The sequence below is a fragment of the Hypanus sabinus genome, chromosome 2 (genome assembly GCF_030144855.1).
Source record: "Hypanus sabinus isolate sHypSab1 chromosome 2, sHypSab1.hap1, whole genome shotgun sequence".
Classification (NCBI taxonomy): Eukaryota; Metazoa; Chordata; class Chondrichthyes; order Myliobatiformes; family Dasyatidae; genus Hypanus; species Hypanus sabinus.
Genome location: NC_082707.1, coordinates 85,917,889 through 85,935,694, shown reverse-complemented (window position 1 = coordinate 85,935,694; position 17,806 = coordinate 85,917,889). Strand labels below are relative to the sequence as shown.

The following is a 17,806-nucleotide window of genomic DNA, read 5'->3' as shown; positions in this document are numbered from 1 at the left end:
CCGTGATGCAGCCAGTTAATATACTTTCCACTACTCACCTGTAGGAGTTTGTCAAAGTTTTAGATCACATGCTGAATTTTTTCAAGAATTTTTTGAAGAAAGTAGAGGCATTGCTGTGCTTTCTTTGTAACAGAAGTGGTGCAGGACCCAGCACAGATCCTCTGAAATGATAACACCAAGAAATTTAAAGTTCCTGACTGTCTCCACCTCTGATTCCCCCAATGAGGACTGGCTCATGGACCTTCAGTTTCTTCCTCGTGAAGTCAATAATCAGCTCCATGGTCTTGCTGACGTTGAGTAAGACGTTGTTGTTGTGGCATCACTCAGCCAGATTTTCAGACTCCCTCTGTATAATGATTTGGCCTATGACTGTGGTGTCATTGGCAGACTTAAGAATGGCACTGGAGCTGTGCTTAGCCACACAGTCATAAGTGTAAAGCAAGCAGAGCAGGGACTAAGCACACAGCCTTGTGGTGCACCTGTGCCAATGGAGGTTGTAGAGAAGCTGTTGCCAATCCAAACTGATTGGTGTCTACAAGTGAGAAAATCGAGGATCCAATTGCACAGAGGGGCCAAGGTCTTGAAGCTTATTGATTAGTTTTGAATGTTGATCTGTAGCCGATAAAGAGCATCCTGATGTATACATCCTCATTGTCCAGATGATCCAGGGTTGAGGGTAGCACCAGTGAAATGGCTTCTGCTGTTGACTTGATGTGGCGGTAGGCAAATTGGAGTGGATTCCAGTCAGTTCTCAGGAAGGAGTTGATATGTTTCAACACCAACCCCTCAAAGCACTTCAACACAGTGGGATGTAAGTGTTACCGAACAATAGTAATTGATGCAGGTTTCCACGTTCTGCTTAGGCACCGATATAATCAAAGCCTGCTTGAAGCAGTGGGGTACCTCAGAATGCTAGATGCTTTCTGTGGGCACACCCTCCTGGAGGATGCCCTCATGTCAGCCTCAGAGACTCAAATCACAGGGTCAACAGGAGCTGTGGGAATTCGTGAAGGTTCCTCCATGTTTAGATGGTCAAAGCCAACATTAAAGGCTTGGGAATGTAACCTTTTTGTCAGCGCCATTGCTTGGTTTCACTTTGTAGGAGATGATAGCATTCAAGCCCTGCCATGGCTACTGAACGTTCTTCAGTGATCCAAGTCTGGTCGTGAGATGGTTCTCTGGAGATCGTACTGGGATGTCTTGTGTTTTACTTGGTCACCAGACCTGACTACCACTGATCTGTCCCGCAGCAGTTCACAGATCTCATGCTTCATTCAGGGCTTCTGGTTGGGGAAGACTCTATTACTATTCAACCACACAGCCAATTTTTGTATCATCTTCAGACCTCCTTACCATTCCCTCTCTCATATCAATATTTAAATCATTGTATCCTTTACAGGAAGCAAGGGGCTGGGCATCAAATCCTGTGGAATGCCACTTGTAACAATCTCAGTCACAAAAAACACCCATCAACCATTTTGTTACTTCCTGCACATTGAGAGAATGCTAAATCTAATTTGTTGCTCTTCCCAGGATTCTTGGGCTTCTATGTTTTATTTTATTGACTGCCAGATGAGGCCAATTCAAAACCATGTTACAACCCAGGCAGACTACATCAAATGCACTGCTCCTTTTTATCACATCAGAAGAATAATAGGAGTGTGAATCTATTTTAAACAACTAATTAAAATCCAAATGCATAACTGAATATTATCAGATAAAAATTAATTTCCATTTGCGATGGCTAAATCCCAGTCAATGAAAACCTGCTGAATAATTTTAATAAAGACTTAACCTTAATTCAAGAGTCAATAAATTCCCAAACAATGAAACCGACGTCCAAACTTTGAAAAGTAAATATCACTGCAAAGCAAATAATAAAAGATAAATTTGATTCAATAAAGCTTAGATGCTATGAAATAAAAAGTGACATTCAATGCAGAGCACAGGCACTGTGTGGTCTAATTACCATAAACTGATAATTAGAACCATTTGAAATAAAATGTTTAATTTTTTTAAACTTATTCCTTGTCAGGCAAAATAACATTCCATTCTGAAGTGTGTTTTTATTTATTCTTACTTGTTATTTTCTGTCAGACATTCCATGGTGAGAGAGGCAAAGAGACAAAAATTGGAGAAAAATAGAATTAGTTATATAATTGATTAATGCGCACATTCCATATTCAGAAACATATAGGCAGAGACAACTGGAAAGACAGACAGGTGTAGGCATAATAAACTCATCCAGATAAGGACGAGGCAGAAAAAAGACAAATGTACTTCACATACAGAAACAAAAACTTTCAAACCAACTGTGCAAGATGGATATTCAAGTGTAAATCTTTATAGAAACAAAATGGCTTATTTCATTGCAGGAATCATTTCAGCAGATGTGTGTGAAATCAGGTTTGTGATTACGGCGAGGGAGAGGAGAAGGCACTCACTACTGGTAGGTAGGTTAACTATTTACAGGACCAGGCAGACACTAAACATTCAGTAAACTCTTCCAGTAACACCCAGATGCAAATGCTTATCTGAAGCGTGTGCCCAGATCCTTTCTTACTGCAGCACACTTTTCTCTGTTCCCCTGGCAACGGTCATGAGCCCCCAGTCAGTCACCGAAGCAAGAAACCAAGTGGTTTCAATGTTCAATATTCTACCAGCTCCGTGATGTCATCAGCAGGCGCCTTAGTGCCAAGCTTCAGCCAATGGAAGGGCTACAGTGCTCCTTAAACAGGCCAACTCGTGGCTAGCATTAGCAAGCAGATTTCGGTGAATGTGTAAGAAAGCTGGTATCAGCAAACAGGAGATATCAGAGCAGGTAAATAATATAATTGACAATTGATTAACCAGGTAAATATTATGGAGTATCTTTAGAAATGCTTTAGGAAGGCATTTCCAATTGGCTTTAACTGGAAAATGTAGGGTTGCGACTCGCGGACAGTTAAATCTGTAGTTAGCTCTGGTACATTTAGGTGAATGTGTATTTACTACCTGCTGAGCAGATGAAAGCCAAAGACACAGATAAGACCCTTTGCTGTCTTTTCTCTTGGCTTCTTTCTGTCAAGTATTTCCAGAAGATAATGACTAAAGCCAGAAACTGGCTCCAGAGAACTTTAGTCCCCTTTTCTGGTTTCTCCAACCAGTGACTGATGCCTACTTTAATCATCCATCTAGAAACATAGAAAACCTACAGCATAATACAGGCCCTTCGGCCCACAAAGTTGTGCCAAACATGTCCTTACCTGAGAAATTACTAGGCTTACCTATAGCCCTCTATTTTTCTAAACTCCATGTACCTATCCAAAAGTCTCTTAACATACCCTATCGTATCAGCCTCCACCACCATCGCTGGCAGCCCATTCCACACAATCACCACTCTCTGCGTTAAAAACTTACCCCTAGCATCTCCTCTGTACCTACTCCCAAGCACCTTAAAACTATGCCTTCTTGTGGCAGCCATTTCAGCCCTGGGAAAAAGCCTCTGACTATCCACACGATCAATGCGTCTCGTTATCTTATACACCTCTATCAGGTCACCTCTCATCCTCTGTAGCTCCAAGGAGAAAAGGCAGAGTTCACACACCTGTTTTTATAAGGCATGTTCCCCAATCCAGGCAACATCCTTGTAAATCTCCTCTGCACCCTTTCTGTAACAGCCCTACCTGTGGCAGCTAAATTCTGAGCATGCTCTGTCTCTCCAATTTGCTCTCTTCCCTCTAGATGATATCCAATACTTATTTCCTTGATCAATAACAGCTACTTAACCACCTGCTGTAACACCTCCATCTGTGTGGTTCATACAGCTCTCCTATCAATGTCACAACTGTGTCTACCCAGGCACACCTGAATAACCTCCTTTTGAACAACCAGAATGTACAGCTCTGGCTGGTATGAATTCTTTATGACCAGTTAGCTGCTCACACACCTTCCTTTCTTGCGTGGTCTGGAACAACTTTTAAACACCGAGCCATCAAGGAAGTGCCTCATTTCATTAACGGTTTAACAGTCCACCGACAATCACGGTGAATCATTCTGGGATTCCATTCTGCCACAATGATGAAAGCTACACTTGCTGAAGTAGTGCACTGGAGACCAGGACAGTGAATTCTGCAAGCACACCATCCTAAACAGGAATGAGAGATTGCAGTGCTGCTCAGAAATTCCAGCTAAGGAGACAACAAACTTCTTAAAAATCTATCTCACTCTCATTATACAACTATGAACTACCCACTCCCTGTTACATTTCAAGACAGACTAGTAGAATGCTTGATGCTGCCAAAGAATACAAGAACATCTTTTGGCAATATTTTGATTTTGTTCAGATTACATTTATTTTGTTGCTCTGCTTTAAGTATTATTTGTTTAATTGGACTATTTATTGATTATTATACTATGGATGTTAGTGTCAGTAAATAGGATTAGTACAGATGGGTATTTGATGGTCATGTGAACAGGGTGCTTCTGAGCTGTGTGACCAAAGGAAGCCCTTAATCTGCTGACTCCTGTGAAGTGATTTAAGGACATCTCAGTGTTATTCCAATTAATCTATTAAAATAGGCCTCATCATTCATTAACAGGTAGCTCATCACCATATAAGTTTTATGCTTAATTCCCAACCTTTTTCTGTTTCAATCCTCAAAGGATCAAGGATAGATTTTCAATTTTTTTCCTTCACCTAGGACTAGACTCAAATGATGGAGGTGGGGTATGGGGTGAATGAGATTTTTTTTTAGAGTTGAGGTCTCCCTTCAGACTGCAAGTGAATACCTCTCCCTAACTTCCAGAGCTGCCGACACATCTTTGCCGTTATCCAGCCCCAGGTACTTTAGGCTAACGTAGCACAGGATCCATCAGGGTAGGAAGTTCTTGAGACCCTGACTTGTGTTACCTTGCTGTCCCTTTTCCCAGTGCAATGTCTCTTTAAATGCCGTAAGGGCAGCTCTACATCACCACCATTACTACACACACATCTGCCCAAGTAGATTCCATAGGATCTTACTTATAGTTCATACCCACCAGGATTGGGGTGCATGAGCAGGAAGGGTATTTCCACTGTCGCATCACTACAGAAAGAGAAAGAATCAGAGTGAGACAGAACAAGAAAGTTGCTGTTCCACGAATGACACGCTTTTGCATCAGATCCAATCTGATTTCTTGATCTCTAACTACCAAAATGACAACGCTGTGCTCATGTCTTTCATTTTTGCAGATGGGAATGTCTGCCACTTTCCGCACAGGAAGCTCCCACTAAAGAGAGTAAGATAAAAGACAAGATCAAATTGGTAAATTAAATTTGTCAATTGGTTCATTAGTGTCAGGCGTGGTGAAAAGCTTGGCTTGTCAGGCCATCTGTACCAACCATTTCATTACAACGGTGCACTGAGGAAGTACAAGGGAAAGCAGTAATGGAACAAGGCAGAATCAAGTGTTACAGTTGCAGAGAAAGTGCAGCGCATGCAGACATTAAGCTGCACAGCCATAACAAGGTAGAGTGTGAGATCCAGTGTTCATCTTATTGTACTAAGAATAGTCTCATAACACTGGGTTAAAAGCTCTTCTTGACCCTGGTGGTATCTCCTTTCAGGCTTTTGTATTTTCTGCAATTATCTCTATTTAGTGACGGAGATCAGACAAAGCATTGGCTGTGAAATCAACTGATCTCCCCTGATCTTCAAATAATGCTTTGGGATCTTTTATGCCTATTTGCAAGTTTAATGATTGCTCAGAAAGCGGCACAGTCCTAGTGCCCGACTCGTTTGTGTTCTCAGTGTGGTGGGAGGGGTATCTTTATCTTCACTGTCTGGACAGAGCACAGAATGAAAACTGGGCAGATTGTGCATGACCCTGCGTGGTTAAAATGTGAATTACGCTGCCTGCAGAATGGGGTGCCACTGGAATTCTGAGTAAAGTCCACCCTCTCGATTCCGAGACAAGAAAGCATCCAGCGGCTTATGTGGCCTAGTCATTCTCTGTACAAGGCATCTGCTAATGACAATTAGAAACTGGGAAATGACATAAATCACACAGTCTTTCCACTATCTGTTCACCATCAGCCACGTGCTCTTATCTCGCAACACACCAGATAACCTGCTGTAAGTAAACCTCCATTCTTCACAACTGTTATGTGCAGAATGAGAGGAAACACTCCCATTTATGATTTATCAATGATTTGGGAAAATACCTAATTTTATACAATGATGAAGATAGAACAGTACAACACAGAAATAGATCCTTTTGCCCACAATCTTGCATCAGGCTAATTTAATTAATAATTAAATTCTGAACTTAATTAATCTCTTCTGTGTACACCATGTCCATTCCTCTCCATTCTCTGCACATTCATGTGTCGAAGAGTTCCTGTTGTACTTGTCCCCACTACCATCCTGGCAAGATATTACTCGCTGTGTAAAAAATTGCCCCAAACCTTAAATGCATTCCCTCTAGCATTACACATTTGTGAACAAACTTGACTGACATCTTGAAAGGCTATCCATTTCTTTCATAATCTTTTAAACCTCTATCAGGTCTTTCCTCAGCCTCTGCTACAACACAGACCTTCTAACCTAGGGAACGTCCTGGAAAGACTCTTCTCTGCCTTCTCGAAAGCCTTTACACCCCTCCTATAGCGGGCCGACAAGAATTGAATACAGTATCCAGATACTGTCTGTCTAAAGTTTTCTAAAGCCGTAACATAATTTTTCAGCTCTTGAACTCAATGCTTCAACTAATAAAGGCAAGTGTGCTGTGTGCCTTCTTTAAAACCTCATTAAGCTACGTAGCCACTTGGAATCCAAGATCCCTTTGTACATCAGCACTGTTAAAGGTGGACTGTCTCTTTATATTTGAACTTTCAAAGTATACCACTGCACACTTAGCCAAATTAAACTCCATCAGCCATTTCTCTACATATTATTGACTGATCCTTGGGTAATCTATTCACAACACAACCAACATTTTTATCCAAGTCGTTTTTATATATCACAAACACCAAGAATCCCTGCAGGACAGCATTTGTCACAGACCTTCAACCAGAATAAGTGTCATCAACCACTACTGTCTCTTTTCTATGGGTAAGCCAATTGCCAATCCAAATGGATGAGTAACCAAGGACCCCAGAGATCATAGTTTTCTGGATGAGCCTACCATGAAAAACCTTGACAAATTCCTTACTAAAATCCATGTAGATAGCTCTACCTTCATTAATCATCTTTGTCATCTCCCCGAAAAACTCAGTAAGACATGACTCACCCTGCACAAAGCTATGCTGTCTCTAGTTAGTCCATGGTTTTCTAAATGCTCATAAATCCTATCCTTAAAAATTGTCTCCAATAGCCTCCCATTCACTGACATAAGGCACACTGGTCTGTTTCCAGAATTATCAATGTTTCCTTTCTTGGATAATGGAACAACATTAACTACCTGTCAGTCCTCTGTGACTTTGCTTCTGGCTAGAGAGGACACAAAGACCTTGGTCAAGGCCCCAGGAATCTCATCTCTTGACTCTCTTAACAATTTTGGGAATATCCTATTAGGCCCGGGGGACTTGTCCAGCTTAATGTCCTTTGAGACCCAACATTACCACATTTTCTTAAATCTCAAAATTAGCGTATTGACACACTCCACAGTGATCTCTCCATCTGATGATTCCAAATCAAAATAGTAATTATTAAAACGAATCTGAACCAATACATTAACTGGCCCACTCCACATGTTAGCTTAGGAAAGATAATCTTTCCACGTGTTAAGTAAATTTCTTTTTACATACTGTTGAAAATTAGTAAGAACCTCTAACTTAAGATATCGATAATTTATTGTAATATTACTTCACCTGGAGGTAATGTCACCAAGCATGCTGCAAGAAAGTATTAACGACAAAATTAATATTATGCATAAGTAGCTTAATTCATTGCAGACACATTTAAATATCTCACAGAGAACGAGGAATGCAGGAAGTGCACTGGTCAGAGACACACTGGAGGGTGTAAGGTGCCAAGAGCGTCTGAGGAGTTGTTTGAATATAGAAATAGCTGAGGCAGATGTGAGATAGAGCAGAGCACGTTATTTATTAAACTGTGGAAGAGACAGGCGCACGTACTATGCCTGCCTAATTTCACGCAGGAGGTCAGCAACAATGATGACGCACTAAAACAATATCAGTGATATGGTTTGAAGGCTAAATATTATCCAGGATATTAAAATTTACCTATTCTTTAAAAGATACCAGGGGAATTTTGCATCGACTAGAAAGGACAGATGGAACATCTGTTTAACACACACTCCTACACAAAAGAGGAGCTTAGAGCGTGGATCAGTACTTGCAGCTGTGATGTTGTGGCCATTACAGAGACTTGGATGGCTCGGGGCAGGAATGGTTACTTCGAGTGCCAGGTTTTCGATGTTTCAGAAAGGACAGGGAGGGAGGCAAAAGAGATGGAGGCGTGGCACTGTTGATCAGAGATAGTGTCACGACTGGAGAAAAGGAGGAAGCCATGGAGGGATTGTCTATGGAGTCCCTGTGGGTGGAAGTTAGGAACAGGAAGGGATCAATAACTCTACTAGGTGTTTTTTTATAGACCACCCAATAGTAACAGGGATATCGAAGAACAGATACGGAGACAGATTCTGGTGTAATAATAACAGGGTTTTCGTGGTAGGAGATTTTAATTTTCCAACTATCGATTGGCATGTCCCTAGAGCAAGGGGTTTAGATGGGGTGGAGTTTGTTAGGTGTGTTCAGGAAGGTTTCTTGACACAACATGTAGATAAGCCTACAAGAGGAGAGGCTGTACTTGATCTGGTATTGGGAAATGAACCTGGTCAGGTGTCAGGTCTCTCAGTGGGAGAGCATTTTGGAGATAGTGATCACAATTCTGTCTCCTTTACCATGACACTGGAGAGGAATAGGAACAGACAAGTTAGGAAAGCATTTAATTGGAGTAAGGGGAAATATGAGGCTCTCAGGTAAGAACTTGGAAGCATAAATTGGGAACAGATATTCTTGGGAAAATGTACAGAAGAAATGTGCAAATATTCAGGGGATATTTGTGTGGAGTTCTGCTTAGGAATGTTCCAATGAGACAGGGAAAGGATGGTAGAGTACAGGAACCGTGGTGTACAAAGGCTGTTGTAAATCTAGTCAAGAAGAAGAGCTTACGAAAGGTTCAAAAAACAAGATAATGATAGAGATCTAGAAGATTATAAGGTTAGCAGGAAGGAGCTTATGAATGAAATTAGGAGAGGCAGAAGGGGGCATGAGAAGGCCTTGGCAGACAGGGTTAAGGAAAACCCCAAGGCATTCTATAAGTATGTGAAAAGCAAGAGGATAAGATGTAAGAGAATAGGATCAATCAAGTGTGACAGTGGAAAAGTGAGTATGGAAATGGAGGAAATAGCGGAGGTACTTAATGAATACTTTGCTTCAGTATTCACTACGGAAAAGGATCTTGGCGATTGTAGGGATGACTTGCAGTGGACTGAAAAACTTAAGCGTGCAGATATTAAGAAAGAGGATGTGCTGGAGCTTTTGGAAAGCATCAAGTTCGATAAGTCCTGGATGGAGAAGTGGAGGGATGGGTTAGTAAATTTGCTGATGACACAAAGGTTGGAGGTGTTGTGGATAGTGTGGAGAGCTGTCAGAGGTTACAGAAGGACATTGATAGGAAGCAAAACTGGGCTGAGAAGTGGCAGACAACCCAGATAAGTGTAAGATGGTTCAATTTGATAGGTCAAACATGATGGCAGAATATAGCATTAATGATAAGACTCTAGGCAGTGTGGAGGATCAGAGGGATCTTGGGGTCCGAGTCCATAGGACACCCAAAGCTGCTATGCAGGTTGACTCTGTGGTTAAGAAGGCATACAGTGCATTGGCCTTCATCAATCGTGGGATTGAGTTTAGGAGCCAAGAGGTAATGTTGCAGCTATATAGGACCTGGTCAGACCCCACTTGGAGTACTGTGCTCAGTTCTGGTCGCATCACTACAGGAGGGATGTGGAAGCCATAGAAAGAGGAGATTTACAAGGATGTTACCTGGATTGGGGAGCATGCCTTATGAGAATAGGTTGTGTGAACTCGGCCTTTTCTCCTTGGAGAGACGAAGGATGAGAACTGACCTAAGAGAGGTGTATAAGATGATGAGAGGCATTGATTGTGTGGATAGTCAGAGGCTTTTTTCCAGGGCTGAAATGGCTAGCACAGTTTTAAGTTTTAAGGACCACAGTTTTAAGGTGCTTGGAAGTAAGTACAGAGGAGTTGTCAGGGGTAAGTTTTTTTTTACGCAGAGAGTGGTGAGTGTGTGGAATGGGCTGCCGGAGACAGTGGTGGAGGCAGATATGACAGGATCTTTTAAGAGACTCCTGGACAGATACATGGGGCTCAGAAAAATAGAAGGCCTTGGGTAACCCTTGGTAACTTCAATGGTAAGGACATGCTCGGCACAGCTTTGTGGGCCGAACAGCCTGTATTGTGCTGTAGGTTTTCTAAGTTTCTATATTTCTCTGACTCTGTGCTCAGGTCCCCATACCAGATCATGAACTTCCAAGCCAGAGTTAAGAGTATGATTACATCTTCCATAATGAGGCAGCAACTAAACCTGGAATAGATTCATGCTTAGAATTTAAGGTTTCTTTCTGGAACTGCAGTTCTGGGATTACCTGCAGAAAATCTTTGAAGACTCCTTCTGTTACAGAAGGTATTAGATAAATACCAGGGCTTCCTGGCTTAAAAAAATATCAGTTATAGAGCAGAGGGGAGGCTGAATGGTAGTTTGTTAAAAATCGATCCTAAACTCCAACAGCATTTCCAACTGGACAAAATGCAAAGCAGAAAATTGAACTGTGCTTCCGTGTTCATGATGTATTGGTATGTAGGCACCCAAAAATGCATCAGTGATGCCTATCTGCATGCAACGTGTGTTTAGTGTTGCTGCTGCAATACTGGAGTGTCCATGCACAACTGCATAGGAAAGTGAGGTTTAGCAGCAGGAGGGTAGGTGGCTGGGTGCCACAAAATGGGATAGGGGCATTTTTGGGAGAGGTGAGTGTGCAACCCGTCAGAGGGTAAGGCTAGAACCTTTCTGCTGCACCTAACAACTAATTTTGCAGGAAGGGACAACTTGCTTGTAGGGCGTGTGGGGGCTATGTTTCGCCTTCCTCGGTGCCAAAGCATCTAATGGAGGTGAACCCACTCTATTATTGGTAGAGATGGTTCCTATGAAGATAGCTCCCCCACTACTTCAGAGGAAATGTGAACACACTAAACATCATCAATTGACCAGGCACTTCCCAGTGCAATACAACTTGTAGCCTTGATGGTAAAATCTATCATTCCCAGGTTCTGATTGTGTGGCTGAGTTAGGTATTTACTGATCACTCACAATGAATATAAAAGTAAAACTGAGCATAGGATTATGTGAAGTTGCAAAGCTGATTCTTAAGTGTAAAATGTGAACATCTGGTACTAAAATGAAACTAATTTGAAGACAAATACTCACCCAGGAATCAACAAGCTGACTTTTATGGTATAGGACACCAACATCCCCTGAACTTCTCGATCAGTTCCTTCCTTTAAACTGCAACAAAGGAGTGACTGGTGATTATGCTGAATTATACCTTTCCCACAGGTCCTCAAGCATATTGGATCACCAGTGCCTTCATTCTGTCTTCCCTTTCTGCTCCAATCTTTTAAAACAAGCTTCCTGTCACCTCTCTTTAAAATAAAGCTGATGGAACTTTGCTAAACCAGTCCCTAATCTAGACCTTAATGCAGAACTGTGCTAACTCACCATTGTAACTCTTTCCCTTACACAACTAATTCTTGCAAAATACTGCAAAGAAACTCACGGCATCTTCAGAAGAGTCATAGAAAAGTACAGCACAGAAATGGGCCCTTTGGCCCATCTAGTCCTTTCTAAACCATTTAACCTGCCTAGTCCCAACCTGCACCAATTTCTGTCCAGACATACTTGTTTTGTCCCTATGCCTTACGTACAGACACTCCTGCACTCTACTTACATACAATCAAACCACATTTGTATATAAGCTACTTTACATGTTTATATTTATTGGGCTCTTTATCTTATTGTGTTGTTTTTGCACTGCACCCAAATCCACAGTAACAATTATTTTATTCTCCTTTAAATGATTTTGAAACTTTAAACTATACTGAGCACACATCCTCTACACGGATATCACCTCATTCTATTTTGATCCACAGTTTGCTCAAGGAGTCGAAGGAAGCAATATCGACATAGGCTTTTGTTTTCTCTGCGCTATGAGCGTACCTGGGGGCTTCTCTTTGCCATAAATCTAGCAGTACCTGCTGACTTTTGCAATTAATTTTACAAGTTTGAGTAGTAATGCCACTTAACTTTCTAAAGAAACAAGATTCTGAAAGATCATCACTTATACTACAGATTGTGCATTGCAAACTCTACCATGATGTCAAATTCTCTGGCTGATACTTCGCCACTGTGCCAGAAAATATCACAGTCTCCGTCCAAAGTGCAACATCAAGTACCGTTACCTACTAATGGCATGCAATTATGCCCCCATTCCATCAGTTGTCTTCAAACCTGATGGATAGTGCTTCACAGCAACATAAAAGAAATTGTGAATTTGTATTCATTGTTATTTACTCTTTTGAATAAAGCAAGTTCATTGATCCAAACCATCATGGTAAAAAAATGTTTCTCTCTCTCTCCCCAACATCACCTCTTCCTTAAGGTCTCTTCCATGCTGGTAACACCAGGTAAGCACATGAGCATCAGTCAACCACAGTGACATCAGAACCAAACCCTATTGTGCCTACACTTGGAGGAAGGGAGATGCGAAAGAATGGATGATAGGGAAGATGGGCTGGTAGAGGAAAGGAGATAACCTTGAGATCAGGAGGGAAGTTGACTGGAAGAGTAAAATACCAAGATGGACTTCAAGAGGAAACAAAATGAGCATTTTCCGTCAAGATCTATTCATGGTCTGGAGTGAGAATCCTGGCTGAATTTATCATGTGGCCATCCCAGGAACATTAACAGTGGTGTAAGCAAAAGATCTGCTTCGTCATGGTTCCAATGCACAGGTTCAACCCTCATCCCGGGTGTTGCCTGAGTGAAATTTGCACATTCTCTCTGTGATCATGAGCATATCTCAGCAGTGCACCAGTTTCCTTCAGATTGCAAAGATGTGCAAGTTGTAGGCTAACTCGTCATTCTGTGCCGGTGTGTGGTCCAGTCTGGGGTTAGCTGATGGGAATGTGGGAAGAAATACGTTTGAAACCAATGGGTTTAAATGACTGTCTGACCACCGGCATGGATTTAGAGAGTCAAAGGTCCACTTTACATATTGCCTGATTCTACTACACTGTGACTGTGAGAAGACAATTAACTGAACACAGACCAAGAACAGAACGTAGGATGTTCCTGTTCTATGTAGCTCACACAACAGCAGACAATGCTTTCATTCACTGAACCTTCAAGATGAAGCACTGTATACAATCTATAGGTATCCCTACACCAAACATACAAAGCTTTCGGACCAATTTGACTCCAAGCTATTCAATGGAATCCTAGTTTGATAACTGGGTAACAAAGGTAATCATATTCCTCCTTAAAGTGACACCTATCTTACCCTCTCCTGGAAGGCTGTTTCCCTCATTTTCACATTCTCACATTCCTTGTCCCTCCAAACCCTCCTCCATCTCTTTGTTAAATCTCGCTGCTCATCCATCCTTGATCAGTTTATTCCTCACTGTTCCCCTAAGCCCACCATGACTCAGTCAAGTCCAAATCCCTTACATGGTGGAAGAAGCCAGGTTTGTGCCTTCCTGTTTGGTTTTTCCATCCAGTGCAATGCCATGTTTGCCTCGGTTGCTGGCCATTGAGGGCAAGAGCACATAGGTTTTTGAGAAAGTGGAGCCTGGGGCAATCTGGTCACTGTATATTTAAAAAAAACAAAATTTATAAATAGAAACATGACATTATTTGATGGAAGCACAATTTGTGCTCACATTACAACACATTTATTTAGCACATTCCTGGATACTCTCTGACTCAAAATAATATTCTGACACCAGTGCTGTTCCAACATGGGATGTAATGAATGAATTGTGTCCCTTACACAACTAATTTCTGTCCAATTCTGCGAGTCCCAGGATTGCCACCTACAGGTACCTGCACTGTTCCTGCAGTTAAATGACACAACTTTATCCAACCAAACATCGATGAGAACTTAATAGCGCTTCAATAGGCCAGCTCAAACATCCCGTATATGTGCATATGAATTGAGAGGTTGGGTGGAGGCTGGGTGCGAAGCCTCACCATAAACCAGCCGCCAAGATTCAACTGAGATCTTCTGAATTGTCACCAGAGTATGGGGACTTGTTGGTTTCTTTCCTAAGTCATTAGCTTTGAGCCCGATTACACCGAGCTGAAACTACAGGATACCAAGATATAAGTAGATAGGAATGTGGGGAGAATCAGTAAAAGTGAACACTGGATGGTCAGTATTGACATATTGGGCCAACTGGCCTGGTTCCAAGTTATACATCTCTACCTATCAGTTAAAAAGCAAAGAGATGAGAATGCTAGTAAGAAACAAAAATAACAGTGGACCAATACAACTTGTACAGGACTCCTAAATGGCCTATGGCTGTCATAGAGAGCTCTGCTTATCTTGCAGGGATTTTATAATCCATGAGGTTCTTGAAGTTGTAAAACACCGTACTTACTTTGCTTCCTCCATGGCAACCTCCTCTGTGTATTTATCATTTGAGTACAGCACCACATTGGTGGTTTGTTCAACTGGGAACAAAGAAAAAGGATTTAGATCTGCTGACCACCTGGCATTTAGAAAGGAAAAAATCTTCGGCTTTCTGAGATGAGGTCCTCAATGTTTACACAACAAAAAATTAGAGATATAGTTAATACCATGGAGAACTAAGATGATTTAGGGAAAAAAAAACTTCCAGAATAGACAAGTAAAACAGAAGTAATCTTAGTATAGAGAAGATTAGATGGTATATTTTGAGGTTATACGGCTCTTTAGATGACACAGTGCAGATCAGAGTTTCAAAGCACAAAAATTACTGGCAGTATCAACATGGTTTAAAAGAGGAGATGGGGAGAGGATATACAAAGAACAGGAATCTATATCAAAAATCAAATATAAAGCATTCTACAAGCTCAAAATACTGAAGATGTTAGAAATTTGGGGGAGAAAACAGAAAATGATGAAAATGTCATTACATTCCATGCAAAATGGAATAGTAGCTTGATTATGCCACATTATTTTATTAAAACTGATGGAAGGGCAACAGCATGAAAAATTGGCTGTCTCTTTTTCCAGGACTGCTATCTGGCCTGAGTATATCCACCATCTTCATGTTTTACTAGGTTTGACAACAAATATGATTCAATGGAAGTTCCCATTTCCATCTTACAGAAAGGATGCTGATGCACCATCAATAACTCACTCTGAGATGTAAAGGCGAGATATCGGCTTTTATTGACTGGAAGAAGGAACAAGCAGTGAGTGACCACCATACTACCTCCTGGAGACTGAGAGGCCGGGCTCAGGCCTTGATCGCCTTTATACCGGGGTCTGTGGGAGGAGCCACAGGAGCAGTCAGCAGGGGCGGGGGGGCGTGTCCAGACAGGTATATGTAGTTCACCACATTCACCCCCCCCCCCCCTTGTTTTAAAAAGAGTCCCCATGTGGCGAAGTTTCTTACAGGTTAAGTCTATCAGATGGTCGAATCTGTCGCTGCGATCTACGTAGCACTGGCTGTGATTGCACAGGTGCCGGTGCCGGTGGTGGTGATTTCACAGGAGACGGAGGTTGTGCTGGTTCCAGATGCTAGGCGTCAGTGATCCCTCACGCATGTGCGAGGCGCCTGGTATATATGCATACAAAACACCCGGTATATGAGTGTTGTGAGGAGTCTGTATAGGGCCTGGTGGGCGCAGTGTCACCTCGGGTACAGGGTTCATAGTTACCGGGGAGTGTTCGGGGTAGTGGTCTGCTGCACCTGCGGGCACCAGGTCACGGACGGAGACCGTGTCCTCCCGCCCATCAGGTAAGACCACGTAGGCATACTGGGGGTTCGCATGTAGTAGGTGAACCCTCTCGACCAGCGGGGAGTATTTATTGCTCCTCACATGTCTCCGGAGCAGCACTGGCCCTGAGGACGTCAACCAAACTGGTAGGGTGGTCCCTGTCACAGACTTCCTGGGAAAAGAGAATAGGCATTTGTGAGGGGTGGCATTGGTGGACGTACATAACAGGGAGCGGATAGAGTGGAGTGCCTCAGGGAGGACCTCCTGCCATCGAGAGACCGGCAACCCTTTTGACTTAAGGGCTAAAAGTGTGGCCTTCCACACTGTGGCATTCTCCCTCTCCACCTGGCCATTACCCCGGGGATTATAACTCATGGTCTGACTAGTAGCAATGCCCCTAGCTAGCAAGTACTAGCGCTGCTCGTCACTCATAAAGGACCCTCTATCACTGTGGATATAGCAGGGATATCCGAACAGAGTGAAGAGCTGGCGCAGGGCTTTTATGACGGACGTGGTAGTGGTATCAGGGCAGGGAATGGCAAAGGGGAAATGCGCATACTCGTCGATAATATTGAGAAAATAGACATTGCGGTCGGTGGAGGGAAGGAGGCCCTTAAAGTCAACACTCAGTCGCTCAAAAGGGCGGGTGGCCTTGACAAGTTGCGCCATTTCAGGATGGTAGAAGTGCAGTTTGCACTCAATGCAGATTTGGCAATCCCTGGTCATCGTCCTGATGTCCTCCAGGGAGTATGGCAGGTTCCGGGCTTTCACGAAATGGTAAAATCGGGTGACCCCCGGATGGCAAAGTTGTGCATGAAGGGCGTATAGCTGGTCGAGCTGTGTGCTAGCACACGTTCCCCAGGATAGGGCATCAGGGGGCTCATTGAGTCTGCCAGGCCGGTACAGAATATCATAGTTGTAGGTGGAGAGTTCTATTCTCCACTGCAAAATCTAATCATTTTTGATTTTGCCCCGCTGTTGGTTGCTGAACATGAACGCAACTGAGCGCTGGTCGGTCAGCAAGGTGAACCTTTTGCCGGCGAGATAGTGCCTCCAGTGCCTAACAGCCTCCACTATGGCCTGGGCTTCTTTCTCCACCGCGGAGTGCCGAATTTCAGAGCCTTGAAGGGTACGAGAGAAGAATGCTACTGGTCTGCCTTCCTGATTGAGGGTAGCAGCCAGAGCGAAATCGGAGGTGTCACACTCTACATGGAAGGGAATGGTCTCGTCCACCGCATGCATCGTAGCTTTGGCAAAGTCCCCTTTAATGCAGCTGAAGGCCGCGCGGGCCTCAGCAGAGAGGGGAAAAGTGGTAGACTTGACCAGGGGGCGGGCCTTGTCTGCATAATGGGGGACCCATTGGGCGTAATAGGAAAAAAGAACCCAGGCACCTTCTGAGGGCTTTGAGAGTGGTGGGAAGAGGGAGTTCTAACAGGGGGCGCATACGGTCGGGATCAGGGCCAATGACCCCGTTTTCCACGACATCCCCAAGGATAGCGAGGCGGGTGGTTCCGAACACACACTTGTCCGTTATAAGTGAGGTTCAGAGCTTCGGCCACTTGGAGAAATCGTTGGAGGTTGGCGTCGTGATCTGGCCAGTCGTGACCACAGATGGTGATGTTAGCCAGATAGGGAAATGTGGCCTTCAGTTGGCACTGGTCCACCATCCAGTCCATTTCCCTCTGGAAGACAGAGACACCATTCGTGACACCGAAGGGGACGTGCAGGAAGTGATAGAGCCTGCCGCCCGCCTC

The 17,806-nt window shown here is 43.2% G+C and overlaps 1 protein-coding gene across 7 annotated transcripts in view; it reads right to left on the bottom strand.

Annotated features, from left to right (window-relative positions):
- The window catches only part of LOC132380541 (S-arrestin-like), a 62,485-nt gene that overhangs the window by 8,494 nt on the left and 36,185 nt on the right, over positions 1 to 17,806 (bottom strand). For 3 of the 7 annotated variants that reach the window (XM_059949433.1, XM_059949442.1, XM_059949449.1), the window contains exons 10-14: positions 14,726 to 14,798; positions 13,794 to 13,931; positions 11,496 to 11,573; positions 7,832 to 7,855; positions 5,020 to 5,066 (exon numbers count right to left, since the gene is read on the bottom strand). In XM_059949433.1, coding sequence (XP_059805416.1) covers positions 5,020 to 5,066; positions 7,832 to 7,855; positions 11,496 to 11,573; positions 13,794 to 13,931; positions 14,726 to 14,798 — 360 coding nt within the window. The remainder of the gene's footprint in view (positions 1 to 5,019; positions 5,067 to 7,831; positions 7,856 to 11,495; positions 11,574 to 13,793; positions 13,932 to 14,725; positions 14,799 to 17,806) is intronic. The other 4 variants (XR_009507814.1, XR_009507815.1, XM_059949467.1 and 1 more) reach the window with 2 other exon arrangements.